This window comes from Trematomus bernacchii, unplaced genomic scaffold, assembly GCF_902827165.1.
Source record: "Trematomus bernacchii unplaced genomic scaffold, fTreBer1.1, whole genome shotgun sequence".
Classification (NCBI taxonomy): domain Eukaryota; kingdom Metazoa; phylum Chordata; class Actinopteri; order Perciformes; family Nototheniidae; genus Trematomus; species Trematomus bernacchii.
In genome coordinates this window covers 7,841,308-7,864,730 of record NW_022987828.1, presented here as the reverse complement: position 1 = coordinate 7,864,730, position 23,423 = coordinate 7,841,308, and the positions used below count along the sequence as shown (strand labels likewise).

The 23,423-nt window shown below is 41.6% G+C and overlaps 2 protein-coding genes across 3 annotated transcripts in view; both read right to left on the bottom strand.

The window, feature by feature from the left end:
* Window positions 1-4,185, bottom strand: part of march8 (membrane-associated ring finger (C3HC4) 8) — an 81,436-nt gene extending 77,251 nt beyond the window's left edge. Inside the window, exon 1 of one of the 2 annotated variants that reach the window (XM_034151765.1) lies at window positions 3,882-4,185. The gene's annotated coding sequence lies outside the window, so the exon portion shown is untranslated. The remainder of the gene's footprint in view (window positions 1-3,881) is intronic. The other variant, XM_034151764.1, reaches the window with a different exon arrangement.
* A 6,970-nt stretch (window positions 4,186-11,155) lies between these two features.
* On the bottom strand, window positions 11,156-23,126 carry zfand4 (zinc finger, AN1-type domain 4). The gene is made up of 10 exons (XM_034152475.1): window positions 22,790-23,126; window positions 21,322-21,633; window positions 19,868-19,943; window positions 18,782-18,849; window positions 18,482-18,668; window positions 17,538-17,706; window positions 15,830-17,059; window positions 15,390-15,444; window positions 12,799-12,916; window positions 11,156-12,229 (listed from the first exon to the last, which is right to left on the bottom strand). Exons 2-10 carry the CDS (start codon window positions 21,503-21,505, stop codon window positions 12,094-12,096), a joined length of 2,223 nt encoding a protein of 740 aa, XP_034008366.1. The 5' UTR covers window positions 21,506-21,633; window positions 22,790-23,126; the 3' UTR covers window positions 11,156-12,093.
* Between the last annotated feature and the right edge of the window lie 297 nt (window positions 23,127-23,423).

The window sequence follows — 23,423 nt, the reverse complement described above, 5'->3', positions numbered from 1 at the left end:
AAAGACCTGTCTATGCTGCCCCAGAACGCCGCGTTGGAGATTTCTCTTTTTCCATTTGTTTCTTCCGGGAACCAAAATGGATCAATCCGCGGAGCTCCTCCCACACCAGGAGGGGTGGGGACATTTAGCGTACATTTTCAACTAACAGGGAGTCCCCTGGTTGGTAATAGACGAGTTGGGATCGCGGAGAAATGCTCTCCGCAGACCCATTCTCACAGCGTTTATAAACCTTTTTCTTACTCAATATCAAGCCACACTTATTGTTTTTACTTCGGCTGTGAGTGTTTGTGTGTGCTCAGGATGAGTTTCGCGCTGTCCCGCTGTATCGCCGACCCGGAAACCACACCAGTAAGCCAGCTCAGTGAGCAGCGAGCCTCGCAACGTCCCGACCAATCAGAGCACACTGGGCTCACAGGGAGGGGGGGGCAGGAGCTCCAACAGAGAGCCGTTTTGGACAGAGAGTGAATACACATACTTTACAGAGATGCTGTATGAGAAACCAATGTGAGTTTGGAAAATTGCACAGTATAAATCTATTCTAGTAGACCTCAACAATGGAATTATGATCAGTAGAAATGGCCATGACATGGGACCTTTAATATCTTTGGGTTTTGGTCGGTAAAAACAACACATTTGTAAATATTAACTTTGGCTTTGGGAAACTGAGAAGGCCATTTTTGTCACTGGTGTCTGGCATTAGTTGACCATAATTAGTTGCACTGACATATTAGCGGAAATAACAGAAATGTTCATAAGTTTCATTACCATAAGCTTTAGCTAAACTAGGTTAGGCTTGAAAAATGAGTTCATTTTCAGCTCTTTGCCGTTTGAAACATGCTGTATGTGATTACTAAGGACAGGCGTTTAGGACAAACTAAATAAAGATGTGAATAAGGTGAACCAGAATAAAAAATAAAAAAAAACTTCTTTTCAGAAACTTTTTTCTGAAACTCTTCTGCAAGTTGAAATGTGTTTTGGCCATTGTTAAATTGAATTTGATTGAAACCTCTATAGAATATCACAAAATGGCCTGTCAAACACATCGGCTGTTCCAAAATGTAAAATACTGTGGGCGGCACATTTCACCATCACAGCCAATTGTGTCAAACAATTATGGCATTTAATTGGCAGAAAGCTATCAAAGACTTCAGATACTTTTGATTGCATTCTTTCCACCCTCCAATTACTTTATTCAGAACCTATCTCTGAAGACACAAAGCATGAGTTAATTTGCAAGCACACAATGGCCCAGTCCGTTAAGACTGCAGGCTCCCAGTGTTAGCAGTTTAACAGCTGCAGTTTCAGCCTCCCTCTTTCAGTTTGGAATCATAATCATGGTTTTACTTCCTCATTTCTCCCTGCAGTCGGTCCTGACAGGGCGACAGGCAACTTTAGAGTCTGTTGACAGCTCTGGCAGCTCGGGAGTAGGTGAGATTTCTCATCAAGGCAGAAAGCTTCCCGATACCTGCATGATCCTGCACTGTCAGAGCGCACCAAGTCAGCTGGTCATGATGGGAAGACCATGCCAGGAAGAGGAAACCAGAGGGAGAGGAGAGGACAGTCGGAAATGTAAGATGGCGTCATAGGAAATGACTTTATACTGCAGACTAGAAGGGCACAGAGAAAGAGGAGACCTCCAGCAAGGCCATGAACCCATCACGCAGTGTTAGCGAAAGTGAGAAATAAATGGTGTATCCGCCTGTGATTACGATCCACTCCTAAATGTAAAGGGTTCCTCCTTGGCCCATGCTACAACCTTTCACCAAGATTCATTACATTTGGGCCAGCAGTTTATCCATAATCCGGCTGACAGACAGACAAACAAACCAACTGAAGCGAAACCATAACCTCCTTGGCAAGGAAGTGTTCCCAACTGTGAGAAAAAGATTACCTGAATACAGCAAATTCACAAGTCACTTGGTATGGTTATTAAAGGCGGTTTTTCCTCACTAAAATGTGATATCAATGCTATAATTCAACAAAAAACACAAAATAACTGTGCACTCAATATGACAACTTTGACAAGTTCAAGCCGCTCATGAATAAAAAAGGCTGACTTTTCATTTGGCTTTGCATTTTTTTTTTTCTGCTAATGAAGATGAAAAGTGTCCCCAGTTGCTTTTTTTCAAAGTCAAGACATATCTTTGTTCAACTCAAGTATGAAACCAAGATAAGAACTCCCATTCTAAATCACTGCATGCCTACAAAAAGGCCACCGTCCGTCGCTATCGTTTGAACACTCAACAGTTTCAGAAACTTCAAGTGTTTGTGTGGAAATGAAACCATTCCATATGCAGTAATCCCATGTGAGGAGGAGGCCGGATTAGTTACACAGCAGCTCAACAGAGACAATATGCATTGTGTTATCTGTAAATGTATGCATGCACGCACACTCCACGGGACAATGAGGCTTCTTATCGCAACAAGCCCTCCGTTTTTCACAACACTACCATAGACATAACCAAAGGCTACAGTGATGTAACACACACAGCTGGTTGTTCTTCTAACACTGACAGTAGCTGAACACCACAGGCTGCATCATGATAAAAATTGTGCCTTAAAAGGCTGTATTTGACATGACGCCAACTCTTGTTACCTTGGAATGAAGCTGAGTGAAAGGTTTGCCCTCCCACTGAAAAAATAAACAACACAGCAGGCCACCACATAGTTGTAGCAAGCACAGAAAGCTTTAGTTATACAAGTGTGTATGATGTGCTTTAAAAATGTTTAAACAAGCTGCAATTGCAATACACACTCACAGACTATACTGCAGGCATCATGGCACACAGCAGGACTGGAGTGTGAGGTGGAAGAAAAGGAGGAAAGATGATCCTGCAGCCAATGAGAAGACTGAGTGTAATCTGAGAGCCACTGTAACAATTCACTGAGGGCAGTACACTAACCTCACATTCATCAGGCAAAACAACATTTTAGAGTTTAATCAGAGGGTGGAATTGTTGTCTTGTTGATGTCAAGCTGATTATATAAAAACTAGAATGACTGTTTATATTTTTCAGCAGCTGCAGCCTGTGGAAGCAATGCAGCTATGGCTATCAGCTTGATTTTATTATGGTTCATAATAAAAGGCAACATCCAGACAGCAGTGTGCCTCAGACCTCAAGTCTACAGCAAATGATCTTTGAGAAAAGGAAACTGCTGTGGGCCACCATGTTAATTCAAGCATTAACATCCAATACATATTGATCCAGGGTGGTAAACTCAAAAGAGACAAACCCACAGCTATGACATGGTCACCCCCATTTTACAGGCTAGAGAATTCAAGTTTACAACATTTAAGATAGCAATGTTGGGAACAAATGCTACTCGTTACAATATTGCTTAATCGTGTCTGAATGCAATCATTTATATTTTAATGAACTCGTGTCCCATCTTAAGGCACGCCAAACTGAGCGTCGCAAAGGCTTGGGGAAGACTAACAAAGGCTTGCTCGGACACATTAAGTATTCTCTTGATTCACAATCACAAACACATGCTGAATGGACAAACCCGAGGAAATAAAGAGCAGCAGGGCTGACACAAACCGCGTTGCAGATTTTTGCTGCAGAGTGCACCAGTCGCTGACATTAAACTCCATTTCCATACCTTTATCACAAACAGGTTACGTTGACAGTCACTAGGAACCAACCCTCGGCTTTCACAGTTGCCAATAAAAAAAGCAAATTCTCACACATTCAAATCCCAGCACAGTCCAGACGCTCGTCCGTCAGTCCGCCCGACCGACAGACCGTCAGCCACCTCCGGTCGGATTTAATAAAGCGAGAGGCGCAGCGGACACAGAGGAGCCTCAGTGTGGACGGACGCATAGCTGCATTGGACACAAATGTTCCTATTCCAACTAACAGAGAAAAGAAGACACTCACCGCTGTGTTTGGCTCCGAATGACGACGTTTTGTTTATTGCGTTGCCCCCGCTGAGCAGCTGAGTGTAGTGGTGCGTCACCGACTTCCGCGTTAATATGGACTGAAAAAAAAGCTCCGAGGGAAATAATGGGTTTAAAGCACAGGAGGCGCAGGCGGGCCCACTGAGGGGTGCAAGATGTAGCTTATGATAAGGAGGAGGGTGATGGAGGATATAAAGTCATATTGAACACTCCCCTAATCAGTAACCGGCTCGAGATACACTTTTTGTTATATTCCATGGAATGCTCTCAACATCCCGATAGCAATGAATATCTTAAGTGCTTTGACAAACAATCCCTAAAAAAATGTCATCTGTGGAAGCCATAGAAGCTACTGTAAAAAGCACGACCAATCATTTTAGCCGGCCCGGCTAAAATAACTGGATGGCCTACCTGCCTGTCAGCCTTCCATCTGTGCACAAACTTATCTCGTGCCCTCATTGGTCATGTGCGCGTTCGTGTGTGTTGGAGGAGAGGCTATGTAAGGAAGTGGCAGATTTTTTCCGGCTGTGTATTTTCAAATTCTAGCACACTCGAGCTGGTTTCTCCAAAATGACCTACCCCACCTTTAAGCACTACATGTAATACTCTAGTATCCCACCCATCAACCCAATCTCCAGCTGCATTAATTGTTTTAACCCACACAAAAAAGCTCAAATTTAGCAATTTACCATCTAAACGTTTAGCTACCAAACCAATTACAATTAGCATTAGCTGGAACATTTAGCCACTAATGAACTAGTTACTTTTCTGAAGATGTCAAAGAGACCAACATATAACAAAAAGAGAGTGAAGTACTCATATAAATCAGAAACACAGAACATGACTCAAATGAAATGCTAGTTTTGCTTTATATCTGCTTGAAGCAGCTACTTTGACTGCCCTCTAGTGCTTCCAGCCTGCCAGTTAGCTTAGCTTAATTAGCAAAAGGACTGGGGGGAAAAGCTAGCATGACTGCCAAAAATGAACACAATACACATCTAAACTTCTTCTTATCCAACCAACGTTTCATGCTATATCTTGTTTCTTTAAGTCCTCCAAAAAAACTAAGTGTAAAAAGGACAAGTCTCTATTTCTTGTATCTGAACAGTTGCCTGGCACTGCCAAAGAAGAAGTCTGCAATATAACCTCAAACAGTAGGCCTATGCTATTTTAAATGACAGTTTAAATGACATAACAAATTAGATTTGTTGTTAGTCATATTGAAAACAATTTCAGATTCAATCGAGACTGTATTAAAATATTCTGGTACAACAATGGTTACTATTTCAGGGTATGAATGGCCTGCAGTGGTGACTTTGGTGTATCACATCATGTACTATAGGTATAGCTGAACTAAATGAGCTCCTCGCTCAGAGTGCATTATGTTGGGAGGGAGCTATAGGCTCACTTATTAAACGGGGAATGTATCATCTGTTGACTCAAAGCTTCGGCTCTATGTCTGTGAAACCTGTCATTGTGTTTGAGCTTATTACTGATGCACAGTCCGCCACTGTGTCCTTGGGGGGTGGGACAACGGAGCCTCTGTGCTCTGTCTGGACAAAGTGGGCACCTCAGATGTGAGTGAGTCTGCCAAATTGTCATGCATGTGTCTCTGCGTTGGAGAATTGGTCATCAAGGACTCCCAGAACCCTTTGGACTTTTTAATTACTGAACAGGAACTGGAAAAAAAGTTGATTAACCTAAAACCAAAACAAGCAAGTGGGCTTGACGGCATATTGAACGAGATGCTAAAACACACAAGTAAAAAGATCAGATTGGCTATACTCAAACTATTCAATTTGATCCTGATTGTAGGTTACTTTCCTGACTGCTGGAATCGTGGTCTCATAACACCCATTTTTTAAAACGGCGATAAATCTGACCCTAATAATTACAGGCATTTGAGTGAACAGTAACCTGGGGAAGGTCTTTTGTAGTATTATAAATTCCCGGCTTATAGACTTCCTTACAAAACACAATGTCCTGAGCAAATGCCAAATTGGATTCTTACCAAATCACCGCACATCAGACCACATTTACACCCTACACACCCTAGTTGACAAATATGTTAATCAAAATAAAAGCAAAATATTTGCCTGTTTCATTGATTTCCAAAAAGCATTTGACTCGATTTGGCATGTTGGTCTATTCAACAAACTACTTCAAAGCGGTATAGGGGTTAAAACATTTGACCTAATAAAATCTATGTACACAAACAACATGTGCAGCATCAAGATTGGACACAAAAGAACAACCTTAATTTCTCAAGAACGGGTAGTAAGACAAGGATGCTGTTTATCACCGGCCCTGTTCAACATCTCTATTAACGAACTGGCCACTATCTTAGAACAGTCCACAGCACCTGGGCTCACACTTCACGAAACAGGGATCAAATTCCTGCTGTATGCAGATTATTTAATCCTGTTAAGCCCGACAAAAGAAGGACTTCAACATAGTTTAAACATACTCGAATGTTACTGTCAGACCTGGGCCCTGGCAATTAACATAAAAAAGACAAAAGCAATGATATTTCAAAAAAGATCCAGATGTCAGGCAAACAATATTGACTTTACAATTGGGACACATACAATAGAAAATTGCTCAGAATATAATTATTTAGGCCTGAAAATAAGTTCCACTGGAAGTTTTAATCAAGCTGTCAAGGAACTGAGAGAGAAAGCACGCAGGGCGTTTTATGCAATAAAAAGACAAATTTACATTCAAATTCCAATTTTAATTTGGCTTAAATTACTTCAATCAGTAATACAACCCATCCTACTATATGGAAGCGAAGTGTGGGGCCCACAAACAAACCAAACATTTGACAAATGGGAAAATCATCCAATTGAAAATGCTCACAATGAGTTTTGCAAACGCATCCTACAGGTTCACAGGAGAACAGCTAACAACGCCTGCAGAGCGGAATTAGGCACATTTCCATTATTAACAAAAATCCAGAAACGATCAATTAAATATTGGCTACATCTAAAAGAAAGTGACCCCCACTCCTACCACCAAAAAGCCCTGCAATATCAAGAGATGAACAAGGAAAAGAGTCACCTCTCTCAGCTGGTCCTGACACTCTGTTCACAAACCGGTTCAAACTGTGATCTGCCTCAGGACCAGTCTGAGCCCACAACTATTAGAGTCAACCAAATTATAACAAAACACACAAAAAACGACCTCACTTATTGGAACACTAAATCCCAAACACAAAGTAAAATGCAATGCTATCTGGCCCTAAAAAGACAGTACACTCTGGCAGCCTACCTGACCACAGTGACTGATGTTAAACACAGGAAGATGTTGACAAAGTACAGACTGAGTGCTCACTGCCTGGCCATAGAAACAGGCAGGTACAAGAAAACATGGCTGCCAAAAGAGGAGCGATCATGCCAACAGTGTGGAGGAACTGCTGTGGAGACAGAGCAGCACTTCCTCACACAATGCCCAACTTTTGAACCTATACGGAAACAATTCTTCCCAAAACTCAATCATAAGCATCCTCAAATATTTAAAAATTAAAATGAAAAATGAAAAATACTACTAGGGGAATATAAAGAGAGCTGCATTGTTGCAGGACAGTTTGTCTCTGCCTGCCACAGTTAGAGGCAATCGGACTGAGCTGATACACCAGGTCTCACATCTTATATATCTTATGTATATATATATATATATATATATATATCATATTCTATTTTGTATTAATGTATTATATGAATTAAATGAGTCTGTATTCCTTGTAAGAAAAAAAAACATGTTCTTGCTTAATGTTCAAATTCTTAGCAGTTTGTTTATAACTGTTTATTTGTGTGTATTTGTGTATAGATGTTGCAACTATACAGAGCTTTGGCAATACTATATGTAACTATGGTCATGCTAATAAAGCTATTGAATTGAATTGAATTGAGATAGGCTACAGGGTGTCTTACTGCGAGTCATGGAGAGATTATGATATGGTTTGTTGTGTTGAATGTGAAGAGAAGCAGGCAAGGGAAATGCAGCTGTCGTGGTGACACAAAACAACATTTCATCTGTTTACTTTAGAAATCCAAATATACCTTTTAACAAAAGTTGAAAAGGGATAATCAAAATTGCTCAATTATTTTATTGTTATGAATTTCCTGAAGCATGTCTTTAGTGCCTCTGACCTATTACAGTGAACCTGTCGAACTGGTAGTTCTTCTGTTTTGATCCCTAAGGCCATATGCACCCATGACTCATGACAAAAATATTGTTTTGAACAACGATGAGTTCTAGAGTATCGTGTTTAGATTCCACAAAAAATGCTGATATTGTTGGAATAAAACCTTTACATACATACAAAAAGGAGTTTGAGGTTTAATTTACATTTGAATTAAAAGAAAAGCATTGTCTTTTGGTCTGTGGAAAATATATCTGCAGAACTTGGCAGAGTTCCTAAGAGGCAAACTGAAAGATCTTGAAATAAAGAGTAGAAAAAATGCATTTGGTTTGTTATTCGACATGCTGTAAAAGAACGGTTGGAAGACTGTTCCACCTGGAGAAAACAAAATCAAATACTCGGACAAATACTGTATACATCCCAAAAGGTACACTATGTTATGATAATAAAATTGATTTATGACTGCACTCTCATAAAGTTGGGTGTTAAACAAGACATATATTTTGGAAATTATACTCACACCCACATTTTAAACTCCAGGCCTCTCTTTTAGGCGCCGTTTACACAGGAGAAAACTGCTTGTATCTGCATAGTTTCGCGTGCGTATAGCCCTATTATTTACACGAGGCCGATAGAAACTGACCCCACAAACAATAACGGGTCCCAAGGTGGATAGATTTGCAAACGAAACGCTCTGGGGGGTCAACCGAGTCCGTGTAATCACCTCGATACGAATATTTCCTGAAAAAATAAGGATAGCCCCGGCTCTCCCCACCTCTCCTGCTCACTGCTGTATCAACTATCAAAAATAGCTGTGTTAATTAAACGCACAAGGGGTTCTTGAATGAAATAATATTATAAAAGGCAAACCAGAATTGTTAACGCCCAATATACTCCTTAAACAAAATTAAGAGTCAGATTTCATGCATTGATCCATTATATTGACAAAGGAGGATCTCACCCGGTGTTTGTACAGAATATCTCTCTCTTTCTGAGCCGTCCTCTCCACGGAGTTGTTTTCTTTCGTGTTTCTTGGTCGGGATGCAATATCCACAGATTGGTTTCTTTCAGTTTCTTTCAGTTTCAGTTTCAGGGCTTAAACAGAAGGGTAGCCATGGCAACATTGCAGCGGGGCTGCTCGGTTGCTCTTCTTCGCGGCTTTTGGTGTATTTTGGCGGAAGTTACAGCGCCACTTACAGTCCCAGCATATGTACTACAGCGTTTCCAGCGGCCTCGTTTGAACAAACACGTTAAAACGGTCCCGTGTGAGCGGGGCCTTAAAAATTAGCTGATACCAAGACCAAGCTGAGATAGCTGGTCGATGTCACTTCACTTGTCAAACCTGACACAGCTTCTCTAGAGCCACAGAAAAAATCATGCAACTCTATTCACAGGCTGAGTAGTAAACCAAGTGGTGAAACATTTACAAAGGTATGCTACGAAAGAGACTATAGTTCATTTTGGTGTAATCTTTGGAATCAGATTCTGCATATAAAGTCTTATTGTTGTCAGACTGTTAGCTGATGGGTTCTGAAATTGATTCTGGGGAGGACAGCAATGTGTGTGTTCTGTGTTTGTCTGCATGGAGCAACATGAGTCGTCAATAGTCACAGAATCTGAGCATATTATAGTAAATAAGCCTCTATAATGTTGTGGGCACTGTCATTCTAGTGGCTGTGTGGAGCTGTTCTTTCTCGTACCATTGAGCTAAATGCTTATATCGACATGCTAGCAATGACCTTATTTACGTGCTGATATTTCGCAGGTGTAAGATTTATCATGTCAACTGTCCTCGTTTAGTATATTAGCATGCTGATCATTTGGTTAATACAGGTCTCTTAACCCTTCAATTTGTGTACTTTTTAAATATATGTTTTTTTAATATATTCAGCTCTTTTGAGAGGCCACATGAAACATAATATTTAACTTAACCCTCAAATTAGTAGTTTTTGTTGCTTCACTAAGGTGGAAAGCAAATCAGCATGAGCAATATTTCCAAATTTCACATGAGCCTGTTAACTCCCTTTTTTGTATATGCCCATCTCCATGTTCAGGAGCATTTATCTGCCAGGAGAGACTAAGCAGTGTTTCAGCTCTATATGCTGCACAGCCCAATTACCTTGGATCAAAGCCAGACAAAACCAAGGAGAGGGAAGATGAAACCCTGAGACGTGACTCAGGTCAGGGTTTGTCTGTTCCACAGGAACAGCATCCAAAGTGAAAGCAGAGTGTATAATGAGAAGCAACTACTTTTCATTTGAACATTTTCTGAGAATACTCGGTGACTCATATTCATGTTTTTGATTCCACGAAGTGTTCTCATAGTTACAGATAGCAACTTTGTTTGAACTACACTCTCCCGGATAATTTTGTATTTTGCATACAGACATATAAACAAACTACAGCTTTGATGTGCTCTATCGGACAAAATATAAATATGCCGACATTGCATTTGAAAAAGTGAACCAGTGGCAGGAAGCCTAGTTTGGTCAATCCGTCTGTGGACAGTCATATCAGAACCAGATCCGAAGGCTTCATCACTTCATTATTAGCTCGCTCTCAAGTCTGAGGTTGTGTGTGTGATTGCATTAACATGTTTTCTTTTTAGGGCAATTATAGCACACGCCCTTTACAGGAACAGAAATGAGCCGTTGATACGATGATAACAAGTTTATCCTGATGGTGACACAGCGCTAAGACCTAACAAGATGTTGGTCTGAACCTTAAAGGTCCTAACTTTGGCTACAAATTGTAGACTTGAAGGTCTTCTAATGTTTAACCCGGGGCAACAATTATTTGAGCTTGTTGCTTAGGAACAAGCCGAGGATCTGCATCAGGAGAACAGGGTACTTAATGGGACAAGAATAAGTCAGTGATAACAAATGCAAACAGTTTCTCATCTACTTCACAGCAGTGTGTACTGAGGCGATCAGCTGGAAAGGTCAAAGATGCAATGTACAAATAATGAGGAAGTGAAGAAACAAGATTTGAGGACACCGCACAGAAGTGAATAAACCATAGAAGGATTATCTGTTGCTGTAATAATCAGTCAATTGGAAATATAATCACATAGGCGTTGGCTCAGAAATCTTACAGATGACTCAGTAATGTACTGTCTGTATGGAAAGAAACTTTATTAGATCAAAACCCAGTAGATACTCTAACAGCATTTAAAGTTTTTGCAACAGCTGAGCAATAAAAAAGACTTACAAAAGATTTGTTATGGCAACCACCTTACTTGTATACACATCATAAATACCACAAGTAACCCCCCCCCATCTTAATACAGTTTACGTGATAGGAATACAGATTACAACTGACATTCACACCTACAGTACACACATCGCATACTTGCTATTTAAAAACCAGCCTTGAATTTAAATAAGTACTATTCATTAATAAATATTAAGTATTTCATCAGTAAGTGGGTGTACTGTTCTCTTTCATTAGTGATGTATGTGCCTGTGTAAGAAAGACATTTAGATGTGGAGAATATAAAAATCTGACAACATAAACACTTCATAATACAAACACAGCTATGTAAGTATCCTTTCCCACACAATTAGGAAAGCCAAACGGATAAATATGATAGTTCTAAAGTGCATCTGTCAAAGACTTGTCGAATGAAAAGTCAGCAGCGGTCCTATAGTCTTTTTTTTTTTTTTTTTTTTTTTTTAAAAGGCTGACAAAATTAAAAGTAGATATGTCTGAACGTGCACCAGATATATTTAGCAGATACTTCCTACATACAAGCACAGTTTTTTTGTTGTTTTGTTTTTAGGCAATGATAAAAGAACAAGGTAACAGTTAAAAAAGGATAAACATCTTCACATTGTCAAGAAGTGATAATTAGTTCTTTGCCATTTCAGTCCACTCTCGTTTTGTTCACAATTGGCTTTACAGAATATTTTATTTAAATTCTAAGCAAACTTGGCAGATTAAAAAAAGCACACAGTGGTGAATAAGTTCCTTTTTTTATGCTAGAAATGATTTGCAGAATCTCTTCCATTGAGTCAGTTTAACCTGTAGCTCCACAGGGTTGCTCGCTTTAGATCTTAGGCAGCTTGGGGGCACTGATCAGAGGGTTGGTGTCCTGCAGATATCTCCGTCCGGCACTCTTGTAGTCATACGTGCAGTCATGCAGCTCAGCATAGCGGTGGGTGGCACAGAAGTTGTGTCCACACCTGATTTAAAATGAAACAGACATTTTGGTATTAATGCAAAAACTCTAAACAAACACTATTTCATATTATAGTACACCTTACAATCAAGACATTATCCATTGAAATTCTCCATCAAACATCATCCGCTCAATTAACAGGCTATTCTGCTGAGTATGAATGGAGAGTCCCATTACTCCCAGTAGCTTAGCCTCCTTTGTGTTCTTTTATCTCTGTATTCACATCAGTCTATTTGTAAAAAGAGCAGCGTTTTCTCTACTTTTAACTATCTGTAATTGAGTTGTGAGTTACATACTGTTGCATCAGATTCAGGGTGTACTCCCCGGACACGGCCCAAGAGAAGGAAGTGATCCAGATTGTTGTCACAGGGAACAACCTTTGATAAAGCTAATAACTTGTGGCAGAACAAGCAGAGACGTATATCCACTTTAGAGAGATGGCTGAGGGACTAGATGTAGGACTATTTTCTACTAAAATGGCTGCTTCAAGGACAAGAATGACAAATAGGGAGAGACTTGATTTAGAGTCAGGCGGCGAGTGAGCGCAGATGGAAACGCTGCAGGCGCTTTTACCTGCACTCGTAGCTCGTGGCCAGGCCAGTCTTCTTGCCACAGAGGAAGCAGTGCTTTGTGCTCTTCTTCTTGCTGCCCGTGGGAGCCTTGACAGGAGGTAGGAGGTATGTTGGAGTGCCTGAGAATAGAGGAAACATGTATTACTTACTCCACAAGAGCCTGTGTGGAATAACTGATTGTGTATAGAAAAGGTTTGTATCAATCTATACACAGCCCAAATATTGCCTCTATCATACAATATTCCATTGTAAGTGTGCTTCATGTCTGCACACAGCATTACTGGAGATTTAAGGAACATTTCACAACCGCTTCAATATGCGCTTCCTTTTTCCATTTTACAGACTTTAATGTGCTCAAGCGAAATTCTTCACAGAAATCTTCAAGCCATGAAATGTTCAACACAGAACCTTCTAAAGTAAGGAAATTGCACTTCTCTGTTGTACTTCTAACCAAACCCCAACAACGGTAAGCAGCCATTTTCACAAGCCGTCAAAAGGCAAAACACCTGCTGTGAAATCGCACACTGGAATGTGGCCAGAAAAGGCAATGCACTTTTAAAGTCTCACTGCACAATTCTAAAAACATGTAATTCTTCACCATTTGACTTTGTTTTGTCTAAGTTTCTTGCCATTTCACTGAGCACAAGGAGATTGCTTTCATTCATGCAGCAGTACGTCTGTTATGTTGTCACCCGATACCCACAGGAAAAGAAAACTGCCAGAAAATGATCCCTCAAACACAATGTTCACACAGTCACATTGTGATTTATATATAGGGTTTCCTTGATAGTTCTGACAATTACTTTCAAGCTTGATTCATAAAGTGGGCAATTAAAAATAATTGTAGTCAATTCAACTCAATGTAAACCGTATACGTGTGACACTGCTTTTCTTCGGTAGCTGCAGATAATGGTTTGAATTCAGTTTCAGGCCATTTTTAGGATTTGCCAAATTAAACATTACCTTGTTGTCATTTTAGAAATGTCGGGAACACTGGTTCATGTCAGCTTGTAGCCGTCATAGTCGTGTCTGTGGAAGCATGCAGCTCGCCAGGGTTTGTGAGTCGTGGGGATACAGCAGCATACAGATAAAAGTGACAGCTCTGTGATGAAGGTACAGGAAGCTCGCTGTCAAGCAGCTAGGCGTGGGATTGGATTTCTATTTGTCTTGTGCACTTTAATCTGCTGCCATGCAGACAAACAGTGGGTTCAAATATATTCAGACCAAAGCACATTTTACAAATTCTCTTGTTTAGAAAAAAAAAAGTTCACAACACTCAATTTTCCTAATAATTTTTATCTGGATTTTACCTACACATTATCCAAGATGACAAAGCGAGCACCCACTTAAAGCAACAAACCCAAAATACAGAAAACCTCATCAACATACTGTGCACATTCAGATTTTTATGACCAGGTTTAGGTTTGAAGCATCTCATTATTTTGCTTATTACTGAGGAGTCACAAAAACAACTGCACTCAAGAGCTCAAAGTGGGGGGGGGGGAACTCTCTGGTCTGGTGCACTGAATGCAGCATCCACCGCTAACAACTTCCCAACAATCCCTGCAGGTAAACATGGAGGGGGAACATCGTGCATCATCAATAAGAGGATGTTTTGTATCAAAGTGGAACATGTCCTGACTGAGGAAACAATAAACGATGTCAAATGAAGAGAGACCCTTATGGGAGCACACGCAATCTCACAGTGGAGGGATGACTCACTTTTGAGCAAAAAAACATAGTCAGGACGATAACAAAGTGGAGAGTAGTTTGATTTTAATGGCCTCTTCAGGCTGCAGACAAACACCACTGAGGACATTTCGTTTCAGAGAGTTTCCATATAATCTGACAATGCTGGTGGGCATCTATTTAGAAGAAGGAGAGAAGTGTAGGAGTGTAAAGCTGCTGAAGGTAAGACCGAAAAGACCAGGAGATATTATTACTGTGTTCTAAATAAATTGATCAAAGGACTAAATTAATCAATTCTGTATGGTCAACATACTTAGTGAGAGATGGATATTATTTTTGATGCCCACTTTAATACCAAAATGATTCCTGTCGTGAAAGGTTGTGAAAGTATAGACAGATTTAAAAGTAATTCTTGAAGTGTTTTTGGGTTATTGAATGCAGTTTGCAGTCGATTCTTGACCACCATCAAACAATTCTCAGCCTGTGGAAATACTGATAAATGTCCAAAATGAAAGTGTCTTGATTCACTACTTAATATATATGTTTCCGTATTCTCTGTCTGCAGTAAAGGCGCATCAGTGATCAACATAAATAAGTAAGTGGGCTTGTGTGTAGGCCTGTCACGTTCTAATATTTGTGCTGCTTCTGCAGTTGTAGCAATAATTCATATTTAAAACCTTGTGGTTCTTTGTTTTAGTGCTCACAACGTGCACTGAAGGCATTCACATAACAACCTCACTGCGCCTCCCAAGAACTGCATATTAGTTCAGAACTGTTCAGTAACAATACTCTAGTACAAAAAAATGTAACAACTTAAATATGCAATCCCACCATCACAACGCACCACTTTTTCTTTGTTAGTGTTTAATTGAATAACAGAGATTATCTGCTGGTCTTGCTTACCTATTCTCCCAAATGAAGTCATGCCTCCCCCAGCTGATGCAAGATTGCTGGTGGCCTGAGAAAACAGCAACATAAAATATTGTTACAGCAAATCAATAAAACAACTGCAGTGCTTTATCTTGAGAGCAATCAGCATTTTTACTCAATGCTGTGCTGGAAAAGAGCTTAACGTTGTCAATATGGAATGAAACATACATCAAAAAGTGTGGCGGTTTTAAAAGACTAAAATATATTGAGAGAAGTGATGATTTTAAAAGTAGGGAGTATATTTTGCAAATATGATACACTTGAAATGTTACGAATTTCACTGAAAAAACATTGCATCACTTAAACCGTACATTTTGTATACCTCACAGTGTCACATAAGGGTTAATGTCTGATGATTTTCAACTAGAGCATTTGAATAGAATATATTCCCCCTGACACATCCCTGTCCTCACCATGTAGGAGGCTGCAGCTCGGTGCAGCGGTGACATTTGTCTAATCAGCTCACCCTGCAGGAGCCTGTTGGATGGTATGGGGGGCAGCCTGGAGTCGAGGCTGCCGGGCCCCGAGGCAGAGGCAGGGGGCAATGCCAGCGCGAGCCCTAGACTCTCTCCAAGGTCCCTGCTGCTGTTGCTGCTGTCTGGGGCTCTGGTGGAAAGAGAAGCTAAGAGTTCAGAGGGGTTCAGGGACCCCAGCGGCTCCTTACAGGCTTGGTTGGCCATCTTAGTGATGCCTCTTGCTTCCCTCTTGGAGATAAGCTCTGGCCTCTTTCCAGGTGACTCTACTTTAACGGCGTGGAGGCGTGGTGGGTGAGGTGAGGAGGCGATGGGGGGGTGAGGGGAAGTGCGGCCTGGCTTTACTTGTGCTGAGGCTTGAAGGATGGGCTGTAAACAGGAGAGGGTGGAATCGAACGCTTGGGCCAGCGGTCTGGTGGTAGTGGATGTCGACGTATATATGGGCAATGGGGAGGGGGGGTTGATATGGAGAGGTGTGCCCAGCTGCATCCCATCCCCTCTGCTGGTGAACGTGTCACTTGTACCAAGTGTCCAGGTACTGAGTGGGGAGGGGGAGAGCGGAAACTGGTGCCGAGTGTCAACCTCAAGGGGCCGACAACCTCCCTCAGGCTGGGGGGACACATCCAAACTCAGAGGGTCTAACAGGTCCCCAAATGGAGCTCCTGCCACCCCCAGCCCGGCAGCTTCCTCTAACAACCTCAGCCGGACTGCGTCCCCTGGTGGCTCTAAGGGGTCAAAGGTGGAGTCAAAGGTGGAGTCAGGCGGCCCCCTGATACACAGCGGGGGGAGCTGAGGGTACACACAGTCCCTCATTAACCTGCTGCTCCCAATGTCCAATCGGGACACTTTGGGAGGGGGCCGGATCTTTGCAAAGGGAGGGCACATCTCCCATGCCTCCTCTTCCTGAAGCATATAACAAGAAGGGGATGTGTATGGCGGAGGGGGGCGTCTCGGGATAGAGAAGTGGGCAGCAGCCGAGGCCGGGGCGGGGTCTGTGGATTCGTGGTCTGCGATTGGAGGTAGTTGTGCATTTGACTGCCAAGGCTGGTTGATCTGGTGGAGCGAACGAAAGAGGCGATGATGGTGACGTGTGCTGGAGGAACCCACTGAGACCCCGCTGGGATGTGGGCTGACGGGGGGCCGGGGTTTAACCTTTGCTGACTTCTTCGGCTGGAAGACAAGAGACACAGAAAACAGTCAGCATCCTCTCATATGCACTGCTCGAGTATTTGGCCCCAATACTGTGAAATTATAAAACCACGGTTGTTATCTTATCACTTGACTTAAGCTGCTGGTATAAATTAATCATAAGCATAAACCATTTTTAAAGAGCCAGTACAGTTTATTATAATGAGAAGCTCTGCCGTCTTACAAACACATGCAAATGAGTGTTTGGCGCAGTATGTCTGCATTATGCAAAATGGTTGCAGACTACCATGTTAGTGTATGATATGAGAAGCAGTTGTGTTGAGTAGAATCGTTTGGTGTCCTTTTCTATTTTATTTATAAATGATTGACATGAAAAACAGGGTAAAATGCTTGTTTTTCAAATCATCTACATTTAAAATGGGGAAAAAATGAAAAATGTGTTGAGGCCACCTTTGATAGCGGGTACAATTGAAAGGTTTCTGATATCCCAGCTTCCAACCTTTTTGTTGAGGTTCATGTCCTCCATCTTGGCTTTGAGCAGCTTCATTTTGTTCATGGTGATGGAGTTCTCGAGGCTTTGCAGTGCAGCTGTGGAACTCTCTACATCCTCCTCATCCTCCTCCTCCTCCTCCTCCTCCTCGGCACACACATTGTACAAGGAGCCACCACTGGAAAATATCAAAGGCAAAACAATCTTCCCATTAGTGATCCTTCAGAGCCGTGGGCAGTCCTTACAGAGGCCGTGCTCACTGAACTCACTGCCACAACTAACATTACATAAACAAAGGGAAGTACTCAACTCCACGCTGGATGTATCATTAGATAATTATACTTGTTTATCTTGTATGTTCGTCATCTATGTCGTTTTTATCTTGGAACCAGTCTAAAGCATCAGAACCTAATGCAAAAGTCTGTTTCTGTTTCTGTTACAGCATTTCAACGCGAGGAAACCCTGAGCAAATTCTTTATATATGCATATTGTCAGTACTTATACAGATAATTATATAATGACATGATCATTTAAAGGTGGGGTAGGTAAGTTTGAGAAACCGGCTCGAGATACACTTTTTGTTATATTCCATGGAATGCTCTTAACATCCCGATAGCAATGAATATCTGAAGTGCTTTGACAAAAAATCCATAAAAAATGTCATCTGTGGAAGCCATAGTACTGTAAAAAGTACGACCAATCATTTTAGCCGGCCCGGCTAAAATAACTGGATGGCCTACCTGCCTGTCAGCCTTCCATCTGTGCACAAACTTATCTCGTGCCCTCATTGGTCATGTGCGCGTTCGTGTGTGTTGGAGGAGGGGCTCTGTAAGGAAGTGGCAGATTTTCTCCGGTTGTGTATTTTCAAATTATAGCGCACTCGAGCTGGTTTCTCAAACTTACCTACCCTACCTTTAACTTAAATAACAAGGACTTTATCATAATATACGAACCTCAGAGATTCAGACAGAGGAGTCAGGGTGCCATCTCCTCTGTCGACCACTCGGAAGAAGTTTAGTTGGTCATTTTCCCGATAGACCACAAACGTAACTTGCTTGTTGGACAGGCTTTTCTCCCACCCCTCCTCCTTTGTGTTCTCCATTAGCTCAGTAACATCTTTGATAGGATCCTCCATTGTAACTGACAAAAGAAGAGAGGTCAATTCCATAAAGTGTTAGGGAATTAAAAAATACAGTATGAGTATAGATGTCCATCTGACATGTGGATGTACAGTTCTTTTGACTTTTCCTTACCTCTCCTGGTGTTAATTGGTCCTCCCCTCATAGCTAAGACCAGCTTCAAAGTGCAGCCCTCTGCAATGCTGCAAGCACAAACAAACTGATGATCAATACGGCAGATAAGTGAAGTGGCTCAGTCAGTAGGGGCTTGGACTGGGAGCTGTAGGGTCGCCGGTTCAAGTCCCCGACCAGACCTAAAATATGGAGTGTGGACTTCTACTTGGAGAGGTCCCAGTTCACCTCCTGCCCTGCCGTGGTGCCCTTGAGCAAGGCACCGGACAACCCCCTTCCCCCCTCACTCCCCGGGCGCTGTACAATAGCTGCCCACTTCTCCTAGTACTAGACTCCTGGTACTAGGATGGGTTAAATGCAGAGAACACATGTCACTGTGTGTACTGTGTGCTCTGCATGTGTGACCATTAAAGAGGGGTTTCATCCCTCCCAATTCTATTCTATTCTATGAAGGATGTAACCAATTCCATAGTGAGCAACACATTTAAGTTAAGAGTAAAATGCTTTACTTCCGAGGCAGAAAAGAGATGCTCCTCTATAAAGTGAACAGCACTCCAAGGGTCGAGATGATTTCCAGATGAACTTAAGTGCACGACAGGGAATTCCACGGGAACATTTGTTTCTGATGAGCAGATGTTTCATTGCCTACTCTACCCCTCTGCTGCTCAAACTTCAAAAACATGCTGCAGTTTGATAGGCGAGCCGGGCAAGATCTCACCAGAGGCTGTTCATGTGGAAAATTAACTGACAAGCATTCATAACAATAGCAGCATCTGCAGCCGGCAGAGCACTGGAGGGTGAGGTCTGCATCTCATGAACTGATAAAAGCACTCTTCACATGACCAGTATGTCACTTATCTCATCTGCCTCAACATCTCTCTGGCTCATTTATGATATGTTGATCTGAATTAAGACTGAGTCACCACCGCAGACAGAAGGCTTTTAAAGTACACAGGCAAATGGCTAGACGAACACAGGGCGTTTTCAAACATATTGCTAGTAATTGCTCCAACAAGCTTTATGTCTGTGTGATTTTGCCTCAGTGCCAGTGCTCTGAAGAAGAGAAAGGGTTTGCAGAAATAGATTTACCCGTAGTCATGAAGACAATGTTCATCGTCCAGCTCCAGATTGTTCCAGATTAGGTGTTGCTGGGCAACAGGGATACCTTTACAGACAGTCAGAGAGAGGGTAGAAGAGAAAATAAGCAAGGTTGACAAGGACCTGTATGTATTTCAGAACATAAAATCACTCATCTGACACTCAAGCAAAGCAGAAAGGCTGCCAAAAGAAGCATCCATACAGCGATATCGATGATTCTTGTCTGCCCCCTAAAGACAGAACCATGTCATTGCTGAAAAAGGGCAGATCCCACAACAATTGCATGAACTAAAATTGTCTAAATTATAAGAAAAAAAACTAAAACTTGATGTGCTCAAGTGTTTACAAGATAAAACTGTGAAATACATTAGGGTTGGAATAAAATACAGCCACATTTATCTCAAATGAGAACAAAGTAGTAAGGTCTAGTTGAGGGCTGACGGCCTAATGAATATGAAGGCTCTCTAGAGCTACTCCTTAACATGAGATGCAGTGTATGCGTGGTCAGGAAGCTCTCTGTGCCCACAATGAGTGAACTCCCTGAACCGGTGCTGGACCGGAGCCAGTGTTAGTGAGTGAGCACTGGTCCTTTCATTGCCGAGTGGTTTTCTACACCACACACTCACTTGGCTTGGCTGACACACCTCTTCACACACAGAGGCCATTATAAACAAAAATGAAATCAGCAGCAAAGAATGCAGGACAGCCAAAGTCGAAATAAATGAACTAATAGATTATTCATTCAGGAAAATGTCAACACAACCCACAATGCCTAATCCTAAAGCACACTGAAAAACACAGTTGCTGTGTTCTTTCATGGTGCATATGATTAGTCACTCGAGAGACAAGCCAACAGGTGAGTTCACACTATGTTGACATATTATAAGGCAGTTGCCTTTTACAAAGTCAGCAAACAGCTTCTAAGATGGTTTGGATTTGTGATTGAGCAAGTTACTAGCGTCTTCCATTATGTATCAACAAGGAGACCAACAATAGGAATGATAGGACATTTTATGAGCATCCATTGCTTGGAAAAAGCGGCTGTCTGTTGTGCTTATACACTGATTTTGCATTAGGACATTTTTAACCAAAGACTCTAGCTAGATTTTTTTTTTAAACCGACAGCCATACTTAACACAAATGAAGGTTTATATTGACAATAAGTCTAAGCGCCATAATCTCAGAGTGTAACCAAGAGTTTTCTGCCTATTTCTTTTCCCCACCACGTTACATTAAGCATGATAGAAAACTTTTATCCAGGTCAAAACCACAAACAAAAACAAAAAACCGACTAATAGAGTAGGAAAACCTCAGTAGACTATAGATAGGTGATACAGAATGGTAAAAACAATGACTTGTCCTCAACCCAGTCTATCAAATAACTGATGGAGCCTGCTCGCTCAATAAACATGCAAAAGATAGACATTATTTATGTGTTTTTTTACCTTCCAGCCTCTGGATCTTTGCCTTGACTGAAATGACAGCCTCAAAAGGCAACACACGCAGCTCAAAACAGGTTCCTGTCAGGGTCTCTATGAAGAGCTCCATAGTGTCATAGAAAGGGAGCTTATAGTGAAATGCTCCCACACTGTCGTCATTAAAGAAAGGTGGCTCTTTCCTGTCGGTCATCTTGGCAGGATGGGAGAGAGACTTCTGGGATACGGTTAAAAGAGAGGGCCGGCCCAGGAGGAAGGAGAGAGGAACAGGCACTGCTCACTATCCTCACGACCGTCACACATCATGCAGGAGGACCATAGCTGTGAGAAGAAACAAAAGCACTGCATGATTGTCAACACTTTTAAGAGGGTTTCATTCGTTTAACCATTCCCTGCCCCTGCAATCCAGTGTCTTAAATATGATAAATGTGCTTTCTAGTCAGCAAGCTTGAAACTTCCTGCTTTAAGTATAGTATGTTAGCAATTATGTTCGCACAAGGGCATTTATCAGCGGCAGCAAACATGCAACCCGCTCATAAAAGATTCAGTGCAGCATTTTACTTCCTGGCCAAAATTCAAGAGGATCAGGTGTGTTATATAAGCCGTCTGTGAAGTTTCCTTTGCCTGACCCCAGTGACAGATCAACTCTTATGTTACTTGACCCACCGACATCTTACAACATTTAATATGCGTCAAAGGCAAGTTAGTCCAATCATGCATTTATTATTCTGAATAAAAGAAGACAACGTATCACCCAAAATACTGTTAGGTCATACAGCAGAACTTAAACCAAAGCCACTTGGGTTTATGTGTGTATACCCTAAAGCGTTTATCACTTAAAAGCAAATACAATAGATTAATATAAATTGCAGTTTTTCTCATGGACACCTGACTGATTAGAATAATGTTTGGATTTGATATATTATCATGTTATATTTTCCTTTTGTGTTTTGGAGTACAGTTGTGTTTTGAAATGCAGTTGTTCACAGGCTGCTGCTGTGAGATCATTTTAAACGCTGATCCTTTAAACTAAGCTAAGGAGTCTTAAGTAAGGACTCATGTGCATGATAAGATGTCAAACACTTAGGATAAACTGTCTCTGATTGTTGGCAGTATAATGTTAGCATAAGAGGCCCGGTGTTGTCCTTAACAAGCCATGACGCAAATGGATAGTTTGTCATGTAACAGGCAACGATAGACCATTGTGTAGTTTGTCTCTGGCAACATTTAACATGTTGTATTACGGTGGTTGACCGCACCATCACAGTTTAAGGACGGCGAAAAGAGATAAGCTCCGGTAACGTTAGCAACTAGCTGCCTGACAACGGAGATGAATGGAGTTGGAAGTCGCCTCAATACCAGCTGCTAACAGTAGCAAATAAATGTCCCACAAGCAGTATTTATACCTCCTAATCTTTCACAATGACCTCTCAAAACCTTGGTTAACGTTCGTATGTTAATATTTATACTTGCTTACCTGTATCTTCTACAATAACACCGTAGTGAAGCCCGTCTAGCCGACGCTGTTAGCGTTAGCTTTCGTTGCCATGTTAGCCAACAACTCAAACAATGGCTACCTTTCTCACTGGTCTGCCAGCTAGCAGACTGCTAGGCTACATCCACAGGCTTCAGTCATCTCCAGTCCGCTGTAGCTGTCGAGGAAAACGTTCCTTTTCAATCTAAGCAGCATTTCCTCACGTTTAACACTAGAAACTACACACGGAACCAAGTAGGTCAGCCGCTGTCGGTTGCCGTGGTCCCCTTGTTGTCAACAACATCATACCTGTCAAAGGCGGCTGAACAACACCTTTGTGACTTAGTTTGATTGGCAGACAAAGGAACCAATTGGCGTAACGGATGGTGAGGTGGGCGGAACATCAGACCATGGGTCAGGCAGTCACTTCCACATCCTCCTCAGTTGGGAATATTTTCCCTTACAATAACGTTGTAATTACTCGTTTTAACAGGCTTAAAAAATATGACATATTTTTGCTACATAATTGGTCAACAAAAAGCAGTAATTATCTTTTGAGCTGCCAGCAATTGTTTTTCTTGTTCATCTTTTGAAGAATTAATGAGTGACTGTTACACACCTAAAACCATTAATAAAA